This window comes from Mercenaria mercenaria, chromosome 11 (assembly GCF_021730395.1).
Source record: "Mercenaria mercenaria strain notata chromosome 11, MADL_Memer_1, whole genome shotgun sequence".
NCBI classification, from domain to species: domain Eukaryota; kingdom Metazoa; phylum Mollusca; class Bivalvia; order Venerida; family Veneridae; genus Mercenaria; species Mercenaria mercenaria.
The window spans coordinates 76,324,408-76,342,330 of NC_069371.1; the positions used below are offsets into that span (position 1 = coordinate 76,324,408).

General features: G+C 34.9%; 1 protein-coding gene across 11 annotated transcripts in view; it reads right to left on the reverse strand.

The window, feature by feature from the left end:
- Positions 1-17,923, reverse strand: part of LOC123532644 (uncharacterized) — a 90,700-nt gene that overhangs the window by 28,306 nt on the left and 44,471 nt on the right. For 5 of the 11 annotated variants that reach the window (XM_053517791.1, XM_053517796.1, XM_053517798.1 and 2 more), the window contains 24 exons: positions 16,955-17,128; positions 16,311-16,484; positions 15,663-15,836; positions 15,023-15,196; positions 14,366-14,539; positions 13,728-13,901; positions 13,072-13,245; positions 12,431-12,604; positions 11,777-11,950; positions 11,144-11,317; positions 10,487-10,660; positions 9,847-10,020; positions 9,391-9,564; positions 8,955-9,128; positions 8,300-8,473; positions 7,863-8,036; positions 7,441-7,614; positions 6,591-6,764; positions 6,172-6,345; positions 3,310-3,483; positions 2,873-3,046; positions 2,425-2,598; positions 2,016-2,189; positions 1,421-1,579 (listed from right to left, as the gene is read on the reverse strand). In XM_053517791.1, the coding sequence (XP_053373766.1) occupies positions 1,421-1,579; positions 2,016-2,189; positions 2,425-2,598; positions 2,873-3,046; positions 3,310-3,483; positions 6,172-6,345; positions 6,591-6,764; positions 7,441-7,614; positions 7,863-8,036; positions 8,300-8,473; positions 8,955-9,128; positions 9,391-9,564; positions 9,847-10,020; positions 10,487-10,660; positions 11,144-11,317; positions 11,777-11,950; positions 12,431-12,604; positions 13,072-13,245; positions 13,728-13,901; positions 14,366-14,539; positions 15,023-15,196; positions 15,663-15,836; positions 16,311-16,484; positions 16,955-17,128 (4,161 nt within the window). The remainder of the gene's footprint in view (positions 1-1,420; positions 1,580-2,015; positions 2,190-2,424; positions 2,599-2,872; positions 3,047-3,309; positions 3,484-6,171; positions 6,346-6,590; positions 6,765-7,440; positions 7,615-7,862; positions 8,037-8,299; positions 8,474-8,954; positions 9,129-9,390; positions 9,565-9,846; positions 10,021-10,486; positions 10,661-11,143; positions 11,318-11,776; positions 11,951-12,430; positions 12,605-13,071; positions 13,246-13,727; positions 13,902-14,365; positions 14,540-15,022; positions 15,197-15,662; positions 15,837-16,310; positions 16,485-16,954; positions 17,129-17,923) is intronic. The other 6 variants (XM_053517792.1, XM_053517794.1, XM_053517793.1 and 3 more) reach the window with 6 other exon arrangements.

A 17,923-nucleotide genomic window follows, 5' to 3' on the forward strand; every position in this document is an offset into this window, starting at 1 on the left:
CAGTTTGTGATGAAATGCTCAAAAAGGAAACCAACTTGGTCAAGAAATGTCTAGTAATTGGAGGAAATAGAATAACAACCCCACCTTCACCCCTCCCACATACACACTTATTTAAGCCGAGCTCTGTTATAAAAATGATAATTACGTATTTACAAAAGAGCTGGTGTTCCATAAGGTTCTAAATTTTATCTTAAAAACAGAAAATGCTATTGTCCTAATAGAGACTACACATAATTTAATAGTCACAGAAATGCTACTTTCAATATTTCACATGAAATTATGAAGTCAATGTCGCAAAGGAAGATAATCAAAACAGTGCATTTTATGGTACATTCTATTTTGTTAATCGAATAGTCATACCATGACAGATACATGTACATGAGAAAACAATTATCAAACATTGGATTAAACACGAAAATAATATATGTTATGTTCATTACAATGACACTTTAATTAAATTAGTGCATGATATCGGTTACACCATATTCATAACAAGAGCTGTCCTTAAGACATCACGCTCGACTTTTCTCAGTGCTTGACTCTGATTTAGAGCTTTTCAAATAAAAAGGGTTTAACTCGATCACTTATAAAATCAGTTCATGGAGATTGCTTCTCCTGGTGCAAACTTTTATTGTAAATACTTATTTCAAGTTTCAAGTCAATAGCTTTGATAATACATGTACAGGGATATTTTACTTTATAAATCAGTAACGTTAACCAATGGCGACAGCGACGCCTACGCCGGGGTGAGTGCAATAGCTCTACTTTTCTACGAAAGGTCGAGCTAAGAAGTATTTAAAAAAAAACAAAGACAAATATCAAACAGGGAACGCCACGTACCAAAATCGCAGCCTCCCCAAAACGAAACCTACAGCACGCAGACGTGCACACCACAAACACACACACACACATACACATGAGGACAAAACGAACAAACAAAGGAACACAGTTGGGCACCGCTTTGGAACGGTCAGTGGCAAAAACACCACTGTTGAGCTTAAACCGGTTTATGGTGCGCACCCAACCTCACTCTTACCCCCACCATGTTCCAAAGATACGGGAAAGTGTAAATAAAAGTAATCCCCTCCAGGTGAATCTCTAACACACGTAATGGAAACAAAAAGGCATGGCATGTAAAATACTCGTGTATAAATATATAAAAAGCAAACCTTTAGAACCAAAAACGTATGTACTCAATGCCTTTTCAGAAGACAGAGCAACAAGAGAAACACCCTTAAGGGCCCGACGAAACAGACCAGAAGACAGATATCAAAACAGTTCAGTCCTGGTAGGATTTTAAAACTGCTTATCACAGAGTTCTCCCCCTCTTCCGTCAGACACAATCAAAGAGGGAAGCGTAGTGTCCAACTGTAAACGGGTTGAACACTAAACAGGCGGTATGTATGTAACAAAGCCTTACTTGCTCCTACTAAATCTTTTCCAATTTGTTTCAGCTCTCCGATTGTAAGCGTTGGCTCTCCACCAGTTGCAGTTTTCCCTTCAGTGTTGTAGGCCTCGCCTTTGCCTAATCCTTCCAACATTCGGTTGATATCGTCCAGTGTGAATCTTTTTTGTCCGCCTTAAAATATGCATCAACATTAAAATGAAATCTGAAATCGGAACATTTACAGGATGAAAATGTTAGGAGAACAAGCAAACTGAACCGTTCTACTTAAAGATATATTATGTCCCTCTTTCATTAAATCATTTTCCATTAAAAATTACTAGACTTATTGTAGAACATCCTGGCTCACCAACTGCAATTAGATTAACATGAAAGTTTATACGCGTAATCAAACATAGGAAAAGCTGTAAAACAAAGGAAATAACGGCGTTAAATCATCACTATTTCAGCGGTGAGCAATTCGAGAGAGTTCAAAATATGGACTAGTCATTTAGTGTTCGATCTTTGGGGAAACGCGTGTTCTACATGTTTTTTTTTTTTTTTTTTTTAAGGAATTTTCTCTTTTTGTCACAGCTTCTCGTTTCAATGATATGAAAGCTCTGCTGCTTACCGGTACCATCAAGTCTTCGAAGTAGATTATTCAGAACAGCAACTGTAAGTTTCTTCTCGCTTCCGACAGGTGTTTTGCCATAATAGTTGTATGATATACCTCTATTGATATCGTTTATCATTCTATTAATTTCCTGTCTTGTAAATCTCGAAGTTGGAATATCTGGTTCACCAACTGCAATTGGATTAACACGAAAGTTTATACACGTAACAAACATAGAAAAGGGTGTAAAACAAAGGAAATAACGGCTTTATATCGTCACTATTTCAGCAGTGAGCAATTCGGGAGAGTTTAAAATATTTACGCTCGATCTTTGGGGAAACGCGTGTTCTACATGCTTTTTTTTAAAGGAATTTCCTCGTTTTGTTACAGCTTCTCATTTCATAGATATGAAAGTTCTGCTGCTTACCAGTACCATCAAGTGTTCGAAGTAGTTTATTCAGAACAGCAACTGTAAGTTTCTTCTCTCCTCCGACAGGTGTTTTGCCATAATAGTTGTATGATATACCTCTATTGATATCATTTATCATTCTATTAATTTCCTGTCTTGTAAATCTCGAAGTTGGAATATCTGGTTCACCAACTGCAATTAGATTAACATGAAAGATTATACGCGTAATCAAACATAGGAAAAGCTGTAAAACAAAGGAAATAACGGCTTTAAATCATCACTATTTCACCGATGAGTAATTCGAGAGAGTTCAAAATATGGACTAGTCATTTAGTGTTCGATCTTTGGGGAAACGCGTGTTCTACATGTTTTTTTTTTTTTTTTTTTTTTTGTTTTTTTTTTTAAAGGAATTTTCTCTTTTTGTCACAGCTTCTCGTTTCAATGATTTGAAAGTTCTGCTGCTTACCGGTACCATCAAGTCTTCGAAGTAGATTATTCAGAACAGCAACTGTAAGTTTCTTCTCGCTTCCGACAGGTGTTTTGCCATAATAGTTGTATGATATACCTCTATTGATATCGTTTATCATTCTATTAATTTCCTGTCTTGTAAATCTCGAAGTTGGAATATCTTGCTCACCAACTGCAATTGGATTAACATGAAAGTTTATACGCGTAATCAAACATAGGAAAATGTGTAAAACATAGGAAATAACGGCTTTATATCATCACTATTTCAGCGGTGAGCAATTCGGGAGAGTTCAAAATAAGGACTGGTCATTTAATGCTCGATCTTTGGGGAAACACGTGTTTTACATGTTTTTTTTTTGTTGTTGGTTTTTTAAAAGGAATTTTCTCGTTTTGTCACAGCTTCTCATTCAATGATATTAAAGTTCTGCTGCTTACCGGTACCATCAAGTCTTCGAAGTAGTTTATTCAGAACATCAACTGTAAGTTTCTTCTCACCACCGACAGGTGTTTTACCATAATAGTTGTATGATATACCTCTATTGATATCGTTTATCATTCTATTAATTTCCTGTCTTGTAAATCTCGAAGTTGGAATATCTGGCTCACCAACTGCAATTGGATTAACATGAAAGTATATACGCGTAATCAAACATAGGACAATGTGTAAAACAAAGGGAGTAACGGCGTTATGTCATCACTACCTTAGCGGATATCATTTCGGGAGAGTTCAACATATGCACTAGTGAGTCTTTGCTCGATCTTTGGGGAAACGCGTATTCTACATGTCTATTTTATAGAAGAAGTTTTCTCTTTTGTCACAGACGTTCTTAATAGTGAATTCATGTGGAGAGTTTCACAGTTTCCTGCAAAGAACAGTATCGTACTGTAGTAGAATAAATCACCACAAGTACAATTTACTTACTACAGTTACCAAATATATATTTGAAGTACTGTTGAAGACATGCATATACGTAACACAAACGCACATCATCAATTGCTTGATTTTCATTAACACAGGTTATTTATAATTTGAAATTAAAATACAAATCAGATATATGAATGCTCTGTTCCTTACCAGTGCTATCGAATCTTTGAAGTAATCTATTCAGAACATCAACTGTGAGTGTCTTCTCACCGCCGATAGGTCGTAATCCATTATAATTGTATGATATACCTCTGTTGATATCGTCTATCATTTTATTTATTTGCTCTCTTGTAAATCTCGAAATTGGAATATCTGGTTCCACACCTGTAATTAGAGTGAGATGATACTATGTATTTTTGGTAATACAGGCATAGGACAACAAGACAGACAAGGAATCAAAATAGAACACAATCAATATTCGAAGAACACACAGTTATGTAGAAAAGCGAAGTTTTTTGTATCGATCGATATGTTCATGAACATTCGTGTATTATTAGGTTCACTCAAAACGGAGATTTGAATCACAGTACTATTACTGAATATTTAGTATACGTTTAAAATAAATGAGTACTGTATAACCATGTACAACACCTCAAATAATATTGGTATTAACAAAGCAACTTCTGTTTGTTACTTTTATTTAAAAATATCAAATTCGCTGCTACCGTTACCTACAAGTTCGAATGAGTATTTTCAGAACAGCAACTGTAGTTCTTCTCCCCGAAGGTGTGCCATAATATTGTATGATATACCTCTTTGATACTTCTATCATTTATTATTTCTTCTTGTAAATCTCGAAGTTGGAATATCTGGTCACCACTGAATTAGATAGAATAAAGTATATTACTGTAATCAACATAGGAAAAGTACAACAAAGGAAAAAAGAACTAATATCACTATATTCACGAAGGAACTTCTTGTAGAGAGTCAAATAGATAAGTCATGTGTGTTCGACTTTTGGAACGGTCGTTCTACATGTTTAAGTTTTAATAGAATCCTTTTGTCACTTCTTTAATTCAAATAATATGAAAGTTTGACTTCATATACGTAATCATCGAAGTACTCGAATAGATTAATTCAGAACACAATGTAATATTAACGGTCAAGAAATCACATGCTGTATTTGCCAAATAGTTGTACCTGATTTCAATTGACCAGTACATACTTCGAATTATTCGAACGTGAGTTTTTCTGCGAAGTGTTCATATAGTTGTAGATATACTCATTGATATCGTTATCATTTAATTCCTGTCTTGTAAATCTCGAAGTTGGAATATCTGGTCACCAACTGCAATTGGATTAACATGAAAGTTTATACGCGTAATCAACATAGGAAAAGGTGTAAAACAAAGGAAATAACGGCTTTAATCATCACTATTTCAGCAGTGAGCAATTCGGAGAGTTTCAAAATAACTGTCATTTATGTCGATCTTTGGGGAAACGCGTGTTCTACATGTTTTTTTTTTTAAGGAATTTCTCTTTTGTACAGCTTCTCATTTCATGATATGAAAGTTCTGCTGCTTACCAGTACCATCAAGTGTTCGAAGTAGTTTATTCAGAACAGCAACTGTAAGTTTCTTCTCCTCCGACAGGTGTTTTGCCATAATAGTTGTATGATATACCTCTATTGATATCGATTTATCATTCTATTAATTTCCTGTCTTGTAAATCTCGAAGTTGGAATATCTGGTTCACCAACTGCAATTGATTAACAGAAAATTTATACGCGTAACAAACATAGGAAAAGCTGTAAAACAAAGGAAATAACGGCTTTAAATCATCACTATTTCACGATGAGAATTCGGAGAGTTTCAAAATATGACTAGTCATTTAATGCTCGATCTTTGGGGAAACGCGTGTTCTACATGCTTTTTTTTAAAGAATTTTCCTCTTTTGTCACAGCTTCTCATTTCAATGATTTGAAAGTTCTGCTGCTTACCGGTACCATCAAGTCTTCGAAGTAGTTTATTCAGAACAGCAACTGTAAGTTTCTTCTCGCTTCCGACAGGTGTTTTGCCATAATAGTTGTATGATATACCTCTATTGATATCTTTATCATTCTATTAATTTCCTGTCTTGTAAATCTCGAAGTTGGAATATCTGGTTCACCAACTGCAATTAGATTAACATGAAAGATTCATACGCGTAATCAAACATAGGAAAAGCTGTAAAACAAGGAAATAACGGCTTTAAATCATCACTATTTCAGCGGTGAGCAATTCGAGATAGTTCAAAATATGGACTAATCATTTAGTGTTCGATCATTGGGGAAACGCGTGTTCTACATGTTTTTTTTTGTTTTTTTTTTCTTGTTTTTTTTTTTTTTTTAAAGGAATTCTCGTTTTCAATGATATGAAAGTTCTGCTGCTTACCGGTACCATCAAGTCTTCGAAGTAGATTATTCAGAACAGCAACTGTAAGTTTCTTCTCGCTTCCGACAGGTGTTTTGCCATAATAGTTGTATGATATACCTCTATTGATATCGTTTATCATTCTATTAATTTCCTGTCTTGTAAATCTCGAAGTTGGAATATCTGGTTCACCAACTGCAATTGGATTAACATGAAAGTTTATACGCGTAATCAAACATAGGAAAAGGTGTAAAACAAAGGAAATAACGGCTTTATATCATCACTATTTCAGCGTGAGCAATTCGGGAAAGTTCAAAATATGTACTGGTCATTTAATGCTCGATCTTTGGGAAACGCGTGTTCTACATGTTTTTTTTTATTAAGGAATTTCTCGTTTTGTACAGCTTCTCATTCAATGATATGAAAGTTCTGCTGCTTACCGGTACCATCAAGTGTTCGAAGTAGTTTATTCAGAACAGCAACTGTAAGTTTCTTCTCTCCTCCGACAGGTGTTTTGCCATAATAGTTGTATGATATACCTCTATTGATATCGTTTATCATTCTATTAATTTCCTGTCTTGTAAATCTCGAAGTTGGAATATCTGGTTCACCAACTGCAATTAGATTAACATGAAAGTTTATACGCGTAATCAAACATAGGAAAATTGTAAAACAAGGAAATAACGGCTTTATAATCATCACTATTCAGCGTGAGCAATTCGAGAAGTTCAAAATATGGACTGGTCATTTAGATGTCGATCTTGGGGAAACGCGTGTTTACATGTTTTTTTTTTTTGTTTTTTTTTTTTAAAGGAATTTTCTCGTTTTGTCACAGCTTCTCATTTCAATGATATTGAAAGTTCTGCTGCTTACCGGTACCATCAAGTCTTCGAAGTAGATTATTCAGAACAGCAACTGTAAGTTCTTCTTCTCCTTCCGACAGGTGTTTTGCCATAATAGTTGTATGATATACCTCTATTGATATCGTTTATCATTCTATTAATTTCCTGTCTTGTAAATCTCGAAGTTGGAATATCTGGTTCCACACTGCAATTAGATAACATGAAGTTTTATGACGTAATCAAACATAGGAAAAAGAGAAAACAAGGAATAACGCAAATCATCACTATTTCAGCGGTGAGCAATTCGAGAGAGTTTAAAATATGGACTAGTCATTTAGTGTTCGATCTTTGGGGAAATGCGTGTTCTACATGTTTTATTTTTTTTAAAGGAATTTTCTCTTTTTGTCACAGCTTCTCGTTTCAATGATATGAAAGTTCTGCTGCTTACCGGTACCATCAAGTCTTCGAAGTAGATTATTCAGAACAGCAACTGTAAGTTTCTTCTCGCTTCCGACAGGTGTTTTGCCATAATAGTTGTATGATATACCTCTATTGATATCGTTTATCATTCTATTAATTTCCTGTCTTGTAAATCTCGAAGTTGGAATATCTGGTTCACCAACTGCAATTGGATTAACATGAAAGTTTATACGCGTAATCAAACATAGAAAAAGGTGTAAAACAAAGGAAATAACGGCTTTATATCGTCACTATTTCAGCAGTGAGCAATTCGGGAGAGTTTAAAATATTTACTGGTCATTTAATGCTCGATCTTTGGGGAAACGCGTGTTCTACATGCTTTTTTTTAAAGGAATTTCCTCGTTTTGTTACAGCTTCTCATTTCATAGATATGAAAGTTCTGCTGCTTACCGGTACCATCAAGTGTTCGAAGTAGTTTATTCAGAACAGCAACTGTAAGTTTCTTCTCTCCTCCGACAGGTGTTTTGCCATAATAGTTGTATGATATACCTCTATTGATATCGTTTATCATTCTATTAATTTCCTGTCTTGTAAATCTCGAAGTTGGAATATCTGGCTCACCAACTGCAATTGGATTAACATGAAAGTTTATACGCGTAATCAAACATAGGAAAATATGTAAAACAAAGGAAATAACGGCTTTATATCATCACTATTTCAGCGGTGAGCAATTCGGGAGAGTTCAAAATAAGGACTGGTCATTTAATGCTCGATCTTTGGGGAAACGCGTGTTTTACATGTTTTTTTTTTGTTGTTGATTTTTTAAAAGGAATTTTCTCGTTTTGTCACAGCTTCTCATTCAATGATATTAAAGTTCTGCTGCTTACCGGTACCATCAAGTCTTCGAAGTAGTTTATTCAGAACATCAACTGTAAGTTTCTTCTCACCACCGACAGGTGTTTTACCATAATAGTTGTATGATATACCTCTATTGATATCATTTATCATTCTATTAATTTCCTGTCTTGTAAATCTTGAAGTTGGAATATCTGGTTCCACGCCTGTAATTAGAGTGAGATGATACTTTGTATTTTTGATAACACAGACATAGGACAACAAGAGAGACAAGGAATCAAAATATAACACAATCAATATTCTGAATAAAACACAGTTAAGTAGAGAGAAAGAGAGCGCAAATCGTGGTGTTCTCGTTTTATCTACGGGGATGGCGTATCTACATGTAATTAGTAACGACTTGATAGAAAATATTCTGTCTGTCATTTTAGACTTCCAACACTCATACTTGTGGAGAAGTTTGAAACTACTTTCACAGAATATGATAATTCTGACGTAGAATCAAGAAAATCTGATTAAGTTAACTGTCCGCTGATAGTATATGTGAAATTATGCTGGCAACAGGTAGCTCAGTCCAACAGAGAAAAAAAACACACTGCAATAGATAATTGGATATTCAACAGACAAGGCAACTTGTACTTTGTAATGAGCTTCTTATTTCAATGATATGAAAGTTTTGCTGCTTACCGGTACCATCAAGTCTTCGAAGTAGTTTATTTAGAACAGCAACTGTAAGTTTCTTCTCTCCTCCGACAGGTGTTTTGCCATAATAGTTGTATGATATACCTCTATTGATATCGTTTATCATTCTATTAATTTCCTGTCTTGTAAATCTCGAAGTTGGAATATCTGGTTCACCAACTACAATTAAATTAACATGAAAGTTTATACGCGTAATCAAACATAGGAAAAGGTGTAAAACAAAGGAAATTACGGCGTTAAATCATCACTATTTCAGCGGTGAGCAATTCGAGAGAGTTCAAAATATGGACTAGTCATTTAGTGTTCGATCTTTAGGGAAACGCGTGTTCTACATGTTTTTTTTTTTTTTTTTTTTTTTCAAGGAATTTTCTCTTTTTGTCACAGCTTCTCGTTTCAATGATATGAAAGTTCTGCTGCTTACCGGTACCATCAAGTGTTCGAAGTAGATTATTCAGAATAGCAACTGTAAGTTTCTTCTCTCCTCCGACAGGTGTTTTGCCATAATAGTTGTATGATATACCTCTATTGATATCGTTTATCATTCTATTAATTTCCTGTCTTGTAAATCTCGAAGTTGGAATATCTGGTTCACCAGCTGCAATTGGATTAACATGAAAGTTTATACGCGTAATCAAACATAGGAAAATGTGTAAAACATAGGGAATAACGGCTTTATATCATCACTATTTCAGCAGTCAGCAATTCGGGAGAGTTCAAAATAAGGACTGGTCATTTAATGCTCGATCTTTGGGGAAACGCGTGTTTTCTATGTTTTTTTTTTTTTTTTGTTATTTTATTTTTTTTTTTTTTTTTTTAAGGAATTTTCTCGTTTTGTCACAGCTTCTCATTTCAATGATATGAAAGTTCTGCTGCTTACCGGTACCATCAAGTCTTCGAAGTAGTTTATTTAGAACAGCAACTGTAAGTTTCTTCTCTCCTCCGACAGGTGTTTTGCCATAATAGTTGTATGATATACCTCTATTGATATCGTTTATCATTCTATTAATTTCCTGTCTTGTAAATCTCGAAGTTGGAATATCTGGTTCACCCACTGCAATTGAATTAACATGAAAGTATATACGCGTAATCAAACATGGGAATAGGAGCAAAACAAAGCGGATAACGGCTTTATATCATCACTACTTCAGCAGAAATCACTTCGGGAACGTTCAAGATATAGACTAATGAGACTATGCTCGATCTCTGGGGAAGCGCGTGACCTACATGTCTAATTGATGGAAGAAATTTTCTCTTTTGTCACAGACGTTCTCAATAGTGAATTCAGGTGGAGAGTTTTACAGTTTCTTGCAAAGAATACTTTCGTACTGGAAAAGAAAAAATCACCACAAGTACAATTTACTGATAACAGTTACCAATTATATATTTGAAATACTGTTGAAGACATGCATATACGCAACACAAACGCACATCATCAATTGCTTGATATTCATCAACATAGGCTCTTTATAATTGGCAATTAAAATATGAATCAGATATATGAATACTCTGCTCCTTACCAGTGCCATCGAGTCTTTGAAGTAATCTATTCAGAACATCAACTGTAAGTGTCTTCTCATTACCGATAGGTCGTAATCCATTATAATTGTATGATATACCTCTGTTGATATCGTCTATCATTTTATTTATTTGCTCTCTTGTAAATCTCGAAATTGGAATATCTGGTTCCCCACCTGCAATCAGAGTGAGATGAAACTATGTATTCTTTGATTATACAGGCATAGGACAACAAGACAGACAAAGAATCAAAATATACCAAAATCAAAGCTCCGTAACAAAACACACAGTTTAGTAAAAAGAAAGAGGTCACAAATAGTTGTGTTTTGAGTTTATCGGCGGGGAGGGCATATTTACATGTAATAAGTAACGATTTGATAGAAAACATATTGTCTGTCATTTAAGACCTCCAACGCATATACTTGTGGAGAAGTTTGAAGCTAATTTCACAGTAAACGATAATTCTAATAGAGAATCAAGAAAACATGATTAAGTTAACTGTCCGCTGTTAAATATGTGAAATACTGCTAAAAACAGGTAGCTCAGTCCCACACAAGAAAAAATACATCGCAATACATACTTGGATATTCTACATACAAAGCAATTTAAACTTTGCAGTGAGCTTCTCATTTCACTTAAATGAAAGTTCCTCTGCTTACCGGTACCATCAAGTCTTCGAAGTAGTTTATTCAGAACAGCAACTGTAAGTGTCTTCTCACCTCCGACAGGTGTTTTGCCATAATAGTTGTATGATATACCTCCATTGATATCGTTTATCATTCTATTAATTTCTTGTCTTGTAAATCTCGAAGATGGAATATCTGGTTCACCAACTGCAATTGGTTAACATGAAAGTATATACGCGTAATCAAACATGGAAAGGAGCAAAACAAAGGAATAACGGCTTTATATCATCACTACTTCAGCAGATACACTTCGGCAGAGTTCAACATATGGACTAATGTGTCTATGCTTCGATCTCGGGGAAGCGCCTGGCCTACACGTTTAATTTATAGAAGAAATTTTCTCTTTTGTCACAGACGTTCTCAATAGTGTATTCAGGTGGAGAGTTTTACAGTTTCTTGCAAAGAATTCTTTCGTACTGGAAAGAAAAAATCACCACAAGTAGAATTTACTGATAACAGTTACCAATTACATATTGAAATACTGTTGAAGACATGCATATACGCAACACCAACGCACATCATCAATTGCTTGATATTCATCAACATAGGCTATTTATAATTGGAAATTAAAATATGAATCAGATATATGAATACTCTGCTCCTTACCAGTGCCATCGAGTCTTTGAAGTAATCTATTCAGAACATCAACTGTAAGTGTCTTCTCATTACCGATAGGTCGTAATCCATTATAATTGTATGATATACCTCTGCTGATATCGTCTATCATTTTATTTATTTGCTCTCTTGTAAATCTCGAAATTGGAATATCTGGTTCCACACCTGCAATCAGAGTGAGATGAAACTATGTATTCTTTGATTATACAGGCATAGGACAACAAGACAGACAAAGAATCAAAATATAACAAAATCAAAGCTCCGAAACAAAACACACAGTTTAGTAAAGAGAAAGAGAACACAAATAGTTGTGCTTTGAGTTTATCCGCGGGGAGGGCATATCTACATGTAATTAGTAACTAATTGATAGAAAACAAAATGTTTGTCATTTAAGACCTCCAACGCATATACGTGTGGAGAAGTTTGGAGCTACTTTCACAGTAAACGGTAATTCTGATAGGGAATCAAGAAAACCTGATTAAATTAATTGTCCCTGTTAAATATGCGAAATACTGCTTGAAATAGGTAGCTCACTCCCACACAAGAAAACACATCGCAATAGATACTTGGATATTCTACATACAAAGCAATTTAAACTTTGCAGTGAGCTTCTCATTTCACTTAAATGAAAGTTCTGCTGCTTACCTGTACCATCAAGTCTTCGAAGTAGTTTATTCAGAACAGCAACTGTAAGTGTCTTCTCACCTCCGACAGGTGTTTTGCCATAATAGTTGTATGATATACCTCCATTGATATCGTTTATCATTCTATTAATTTCTTGTCTTGTAAATCTCGAAGTTGGAATATCTGGTTCACCAACTGCAATTGGGTTAACATGAAAGTATATACGCGTAATCAAACATGGGAATAGGAGCAAAACAAAGGGAATAACGGCTTTATATCATCACTACTTCAGCAGATAGCACTTCGGCAGAGTTCAACATATGGACTAATGTGTTTTTTTTCCATCTCCGGGGAAGCGCCTGACCTACATGTCTAATTTATAGAAGAAATTTTCTCTTTTGTCACAGACGTTCTCAATAGTGAATTGAGGTGGAGAGTTTTACAGTTTCTTGCAAAGAATTCTTTCGTACTGGAAAAGAGAAAAATCACCACAAGTACAATTTACTGATAACAGTTACCAATTATATATTTGAAATACTGTTGAAGACGTGAATATACGCAACACCAACGCACATCATCAATTGCTTGATATTCATCAACATAGGCTATTAATAATTGGAAATTAAAATATGAATCAGATATATGAATACTCTGCTCCTTACCAGTGCCATCGAGTCTTTGAAGTAATCTATTCAGAACATCAACTGTAAGTGTCTTCTCATTACCGATAGGTCGTAATCCATTATAATTGTATGATAAACCTCTGTTGATATCGTCTATCATTTTATTTATTTGCTCTCTTGTAAATCTCGAAATTGGAATATCTGGTTCCACACCTGCAATCAGAGTGAGATGAAACTATGTATTCTTTGATTATACAGGCATAGAATAACAAGACAGACAAAGAATCAAATTTAACATAATCAAAGCTACGAAACAGAACGCACAGTTAAGTAAAGAAAAAGAGGTCACAAATAGTTGTGTTTAGTGTTTATCCGCGGGGAGGACATATCTGCATGTAATTAGTAACGTATTGATAAAAAATATAATGTCTGTCATTTAAGACCTCCAACGCATATACTTGCGGAGAAGTTTGAAGCTTCTTTCACAGTAAACGATAATTCTGACAGAGAATCAAGGAAACCTGATTAAGTTAACTGTCCGCTGTTAAATATGTGAAATACTGCTTGAAACAGTTAGCTCAGTCCCACACAAGGAAAAACACATCGCAATAGATATTTGGATCTTCTACATAGAAAGCAATTTAAACTTTGCAGTGATCTTCTCGTTTCACGTAAATGAAAGTTCTTCTGCTTACCGGTACCATCAAGTCTTCGAAGTAGTTTATTCAGAACAGCAACTGTTAGTGTCTTCTCACCTCCGACAGGTGTTTTGCCATAATAGTTGTATGATATACCTCCATTGATATCGTTTATCATTCTATTAATTTCTTGTCTTGTAAATCTCGAAGTTGGAATATCTGGTTCACCAACTGCAAGCGGGTTAACATGAAAGTATATACGCGTAATCAAACATGGGAATAGGAGCAAAACAAAGGAAATAACGGCTTTATATCATCACTACTTCAGAAGATAGCACTTCGGGAGAGTTAAACATATGCACTAATGTGTTTATTTTCGATCTCATGGGAAGCGCGTGACCTACATGTCTAATTTATAGAAGAAATTTTCTCTTTGTCACAGACGTTCTCAATTAATGAATTCAGGTGGAGAGTTTTACAGTTTCTTTCAAACAATATTTTCGTACTGGAAAGAAAAATCACCACAAGTACAATTTCCTGATAACAGTTACCAATTACATATTTGAAATACAGTTGAAGACATGAATAATCGCAACACAAACGCACATCATCAATTGCTTGATATTCATCAACATAGGCTATTTATAATTGGAAATTAAAATATGAATCAGATATATGAATACTCTGCTCCTTACCAGTGCCATCGAGTCTTTGAAGTAATCTATTCAGAACATCAACTGTAAGTGTCTTCTCATTACCGATAGGTCGTAATCCATTATAATTGTATGATATACCTCTGTTGATATCGTCTATCATTTTATTTATTTGCTCTCTTGTAAATCTCGAAATTGGAATATCTGGTTCCCCACCTGCAATCAGAGTGAGATGAAACTATGTATTCTTTGATTATACAGGCATAGGACAACAAGACAGACAAAGAATCAAAATATAACAAAATCAAAGCTCCGAAACAAAACACACAGTTTAGTAAAGAGAAAGAGGTCACAAATAGTTGTGTTTTGAGTTTATCCGCGGGGAGGGCATATCTACATGTAATTAGTAACGATTTGATAGAAAACATAATGTCTGTCATTTAAGACCTCCAACGCATATACTTGTGGAGAAGTTTGAAGCTACTTTCACAGTAAACGATAATTCTGACAGAGAATCAAGAAAACCTGATTAAGTTAACTGTCCGCTGTTAAATATGTGAAATACTGCTTGAAAGACGTAGCTCAGTCCCACACAAGAACAAACACGTCGGAATAGATACTTGGATATTCTACATAGAAAGCAATTTAAACTTTGCAGTGAGCTTCTCATTTCACTTAAATGAAAGTTCCTCTGCTTACCGGTACCATCAAGTCTTCGAAGTAGTTTATTCAGAACAGCAACTGTAAGTGTCTTCTCACCTCCGACAGGTGTTTTGCCATAATAGTTGTATGATATACCTCCATTGATATCGTTTATCATTCTATTAATTTCTTGTCTTGTAAATCTCGAAGTTGGAATATCTGGTTCACCGACTGCAATTTGGTTAACATGAAAGTATATACGCGTAATCAAACATAGGAATAGGAGCAAAACAAAGGGAATAACGGCTTTATATCATCACTACTTCAGCAGATAGCACTTCGGGACAGTTCAACATATGGACTAATGAGTCTATGTTCGATCTCTGGGGAAGCGCGTGACCTACATGTCTAATTTATAGAAGAAATTTTCTCTTTTGTCACAGACGTTCTCAATAGTGAATTCAGGTGGAGAGTTTTACAGTTTCTTGCAAAGAATACTTTCGTACTGGAAAAGAAAAAATCACCACAAGTACAATTTACTGATAACAGTTACCAATTACATACTTGAAATACTGTTGAAAACATGCATATACGCTACACAAACGCACATCATCAATTGCTTGATATTCATCAACATAGGCTTTTTATTATTGAAAATATAAATATGAATCAGGTATATGAATACTCTGCTCCCTACCAGTGCCATCCAGTCTTTGAAGTAATCTATTCAGAACATCAACTGTAAGTGTCTTCTCATTACCGATAGGTCGTAATCCATTATAATTGTATGATATACCTCTGTTGATATCGTCTATCATTTTATTTATTTGCTCTCTTGTAAATCTCGAAATTGGAATATCTGGTTCCCCACCTGCAATCAGAGTGAGATGAAACTATGTATTCTTTGATTATACAGGCATAGAACAACAAACAGACAAAGAATCAAATATAAACATAATCAAGCTACGAAACAAAACACACAGATTAGTAAGAGAAAAAGGTCACAAATAGTTGTGTTTTGAGTTTATCCGCGGGGAGGGCATATCTACATGTAATTAGTAACGATTTGATAGAAAACATAATGTCTGTCATTTAAGACCTGCAACGCATATATTTGGAGAAGTTTGAAGCTACTTTCACAGTAAACGAAATTCTGACAGAGAATCAAGAAAACTGATTAAGTTAATGTCCGCTGTTAAATATGTGAAATACTGCTTGAAGACGTAGCTCAGTCCCACACAAGAACAAACACGTCGGAATAGATACTTGGATATTCTACATACAAAGCAATTTAAACTTTGCAGTGAGCTTCTCATTTCACTTAAATGAAAGTTCTGCTGCTTACCTGTACCATCAAGTCTTCGAAGTAGTTTATTCAGAACAGCAATTGTAAGTGTCTTCTCACCTCCGACAGGTGTTTTGCCATAATAGTTGTATGATATACCTCCATTGATATCGTTTATCATTCTATTAATTTCTTGTCTTGTAAATCTCGAAGTTGGAATATCTGGTTCACCAACTGCAAGTGGGTTAACATGAAAGTATATACGCGTAATCAAGCATACATGGGAATAGGGGCAGAACAAAGGAAATAACGGCTTTATATCATCACTACTTCAGCAGATAGCCCTTCGGGACAGTTCAACGTATTGACTAATGAGACTATGCTCGATCTCTGGGGAAGCGCGTGACCTACATGTCTAATTTATAGAAGAAATGTTCTCTTTTTTCACAGACGTTCTCAATAATGAATTCAGGCGGAGAGTCTTACAGTTTCTTGCAAAGAATACTTTCGTACTGGAAAAGAAAAAATCACAACAAGTACAATTTACTGATAACAGTTACCAATTACATACTTGAAATACTGTTGAAAACATGCATATACGCTACACAAACGCACATCATCAATTTCTTGATATTCATCAACATAGGCTTTTTATTATTGAAAATATAAATATGAATCAGGTATGTGAATACTCTGCTCCCTACCAGTGCCATCCAGTCTTTGAAGTAATCTATTCAGAACATCAACTGTAAGTGTCTTCTCATTACCGATAGGTCGTAATCCATTATAATTGTATGATATACCTCTGTTGATATCGTCTATCATTTTATTTATTTGCTCTCTTGTAAATCTTGAAATTGGAATATCTGGTTCCCCACCTGCAATCAGAGTGAAATGAAACTATGTATTCTTTGATTATACAGGCATAGGACAACAAGACAGACAAAGAATCAAATATAACATAATCGAAGCTCCGAAACAAAACACATAAGTTAGTAAGGAGAAAGAGGTCACAAATAGTTGTGTTTTGAGTTTATCCGCGGGGAGGGCATATCTACATGTAATTAGTAACGATTTGATAGAAAACATAATGTCTGTCATTTAAGACCTCCAACGCATATATTTATGGAGAAGTTTGAAGCTACTTTCACAGTAAACGATAAATCTGACAGAGAATCAAGAAAATCTGATTAAGTTAATTGTCCGCTGTTAAATATGTGAAATACTGCTTGAGACTGGTAGCTCAGTCCCACACAAGAAAAACACATCGCAGTAGATACTTGGATATTCAACATACAAAGCAATTTAAACTTTGCAGTGAGCTTCTTATTTCACTTAAATGAAAGTTCTGCTGCTTACCTGTACCATCAAGTCTTCGAAGTAGTTTATTCAGAACAGCAATTGTAAGTGTCTTCTCTCCTCCGACAGGTGTTTTGCCATAATAGTTGTATGACATACCTCCATTGATATCGTTTATCATTCTATTAATTTCTTGTCTTGTAAATCTCGAAGTTGGAATATCTGGTTCACCACTGCAATTGGTTAACATGAAAGTATATACGCGTAATCAAAACATGGGAATAGGAGCAAACAAGGAATAACGGCTTTATATCATCACTACTTCAGCAGATAGCCCTTCGGGACAGTTCAACATATGGACTAATGAGTCTATG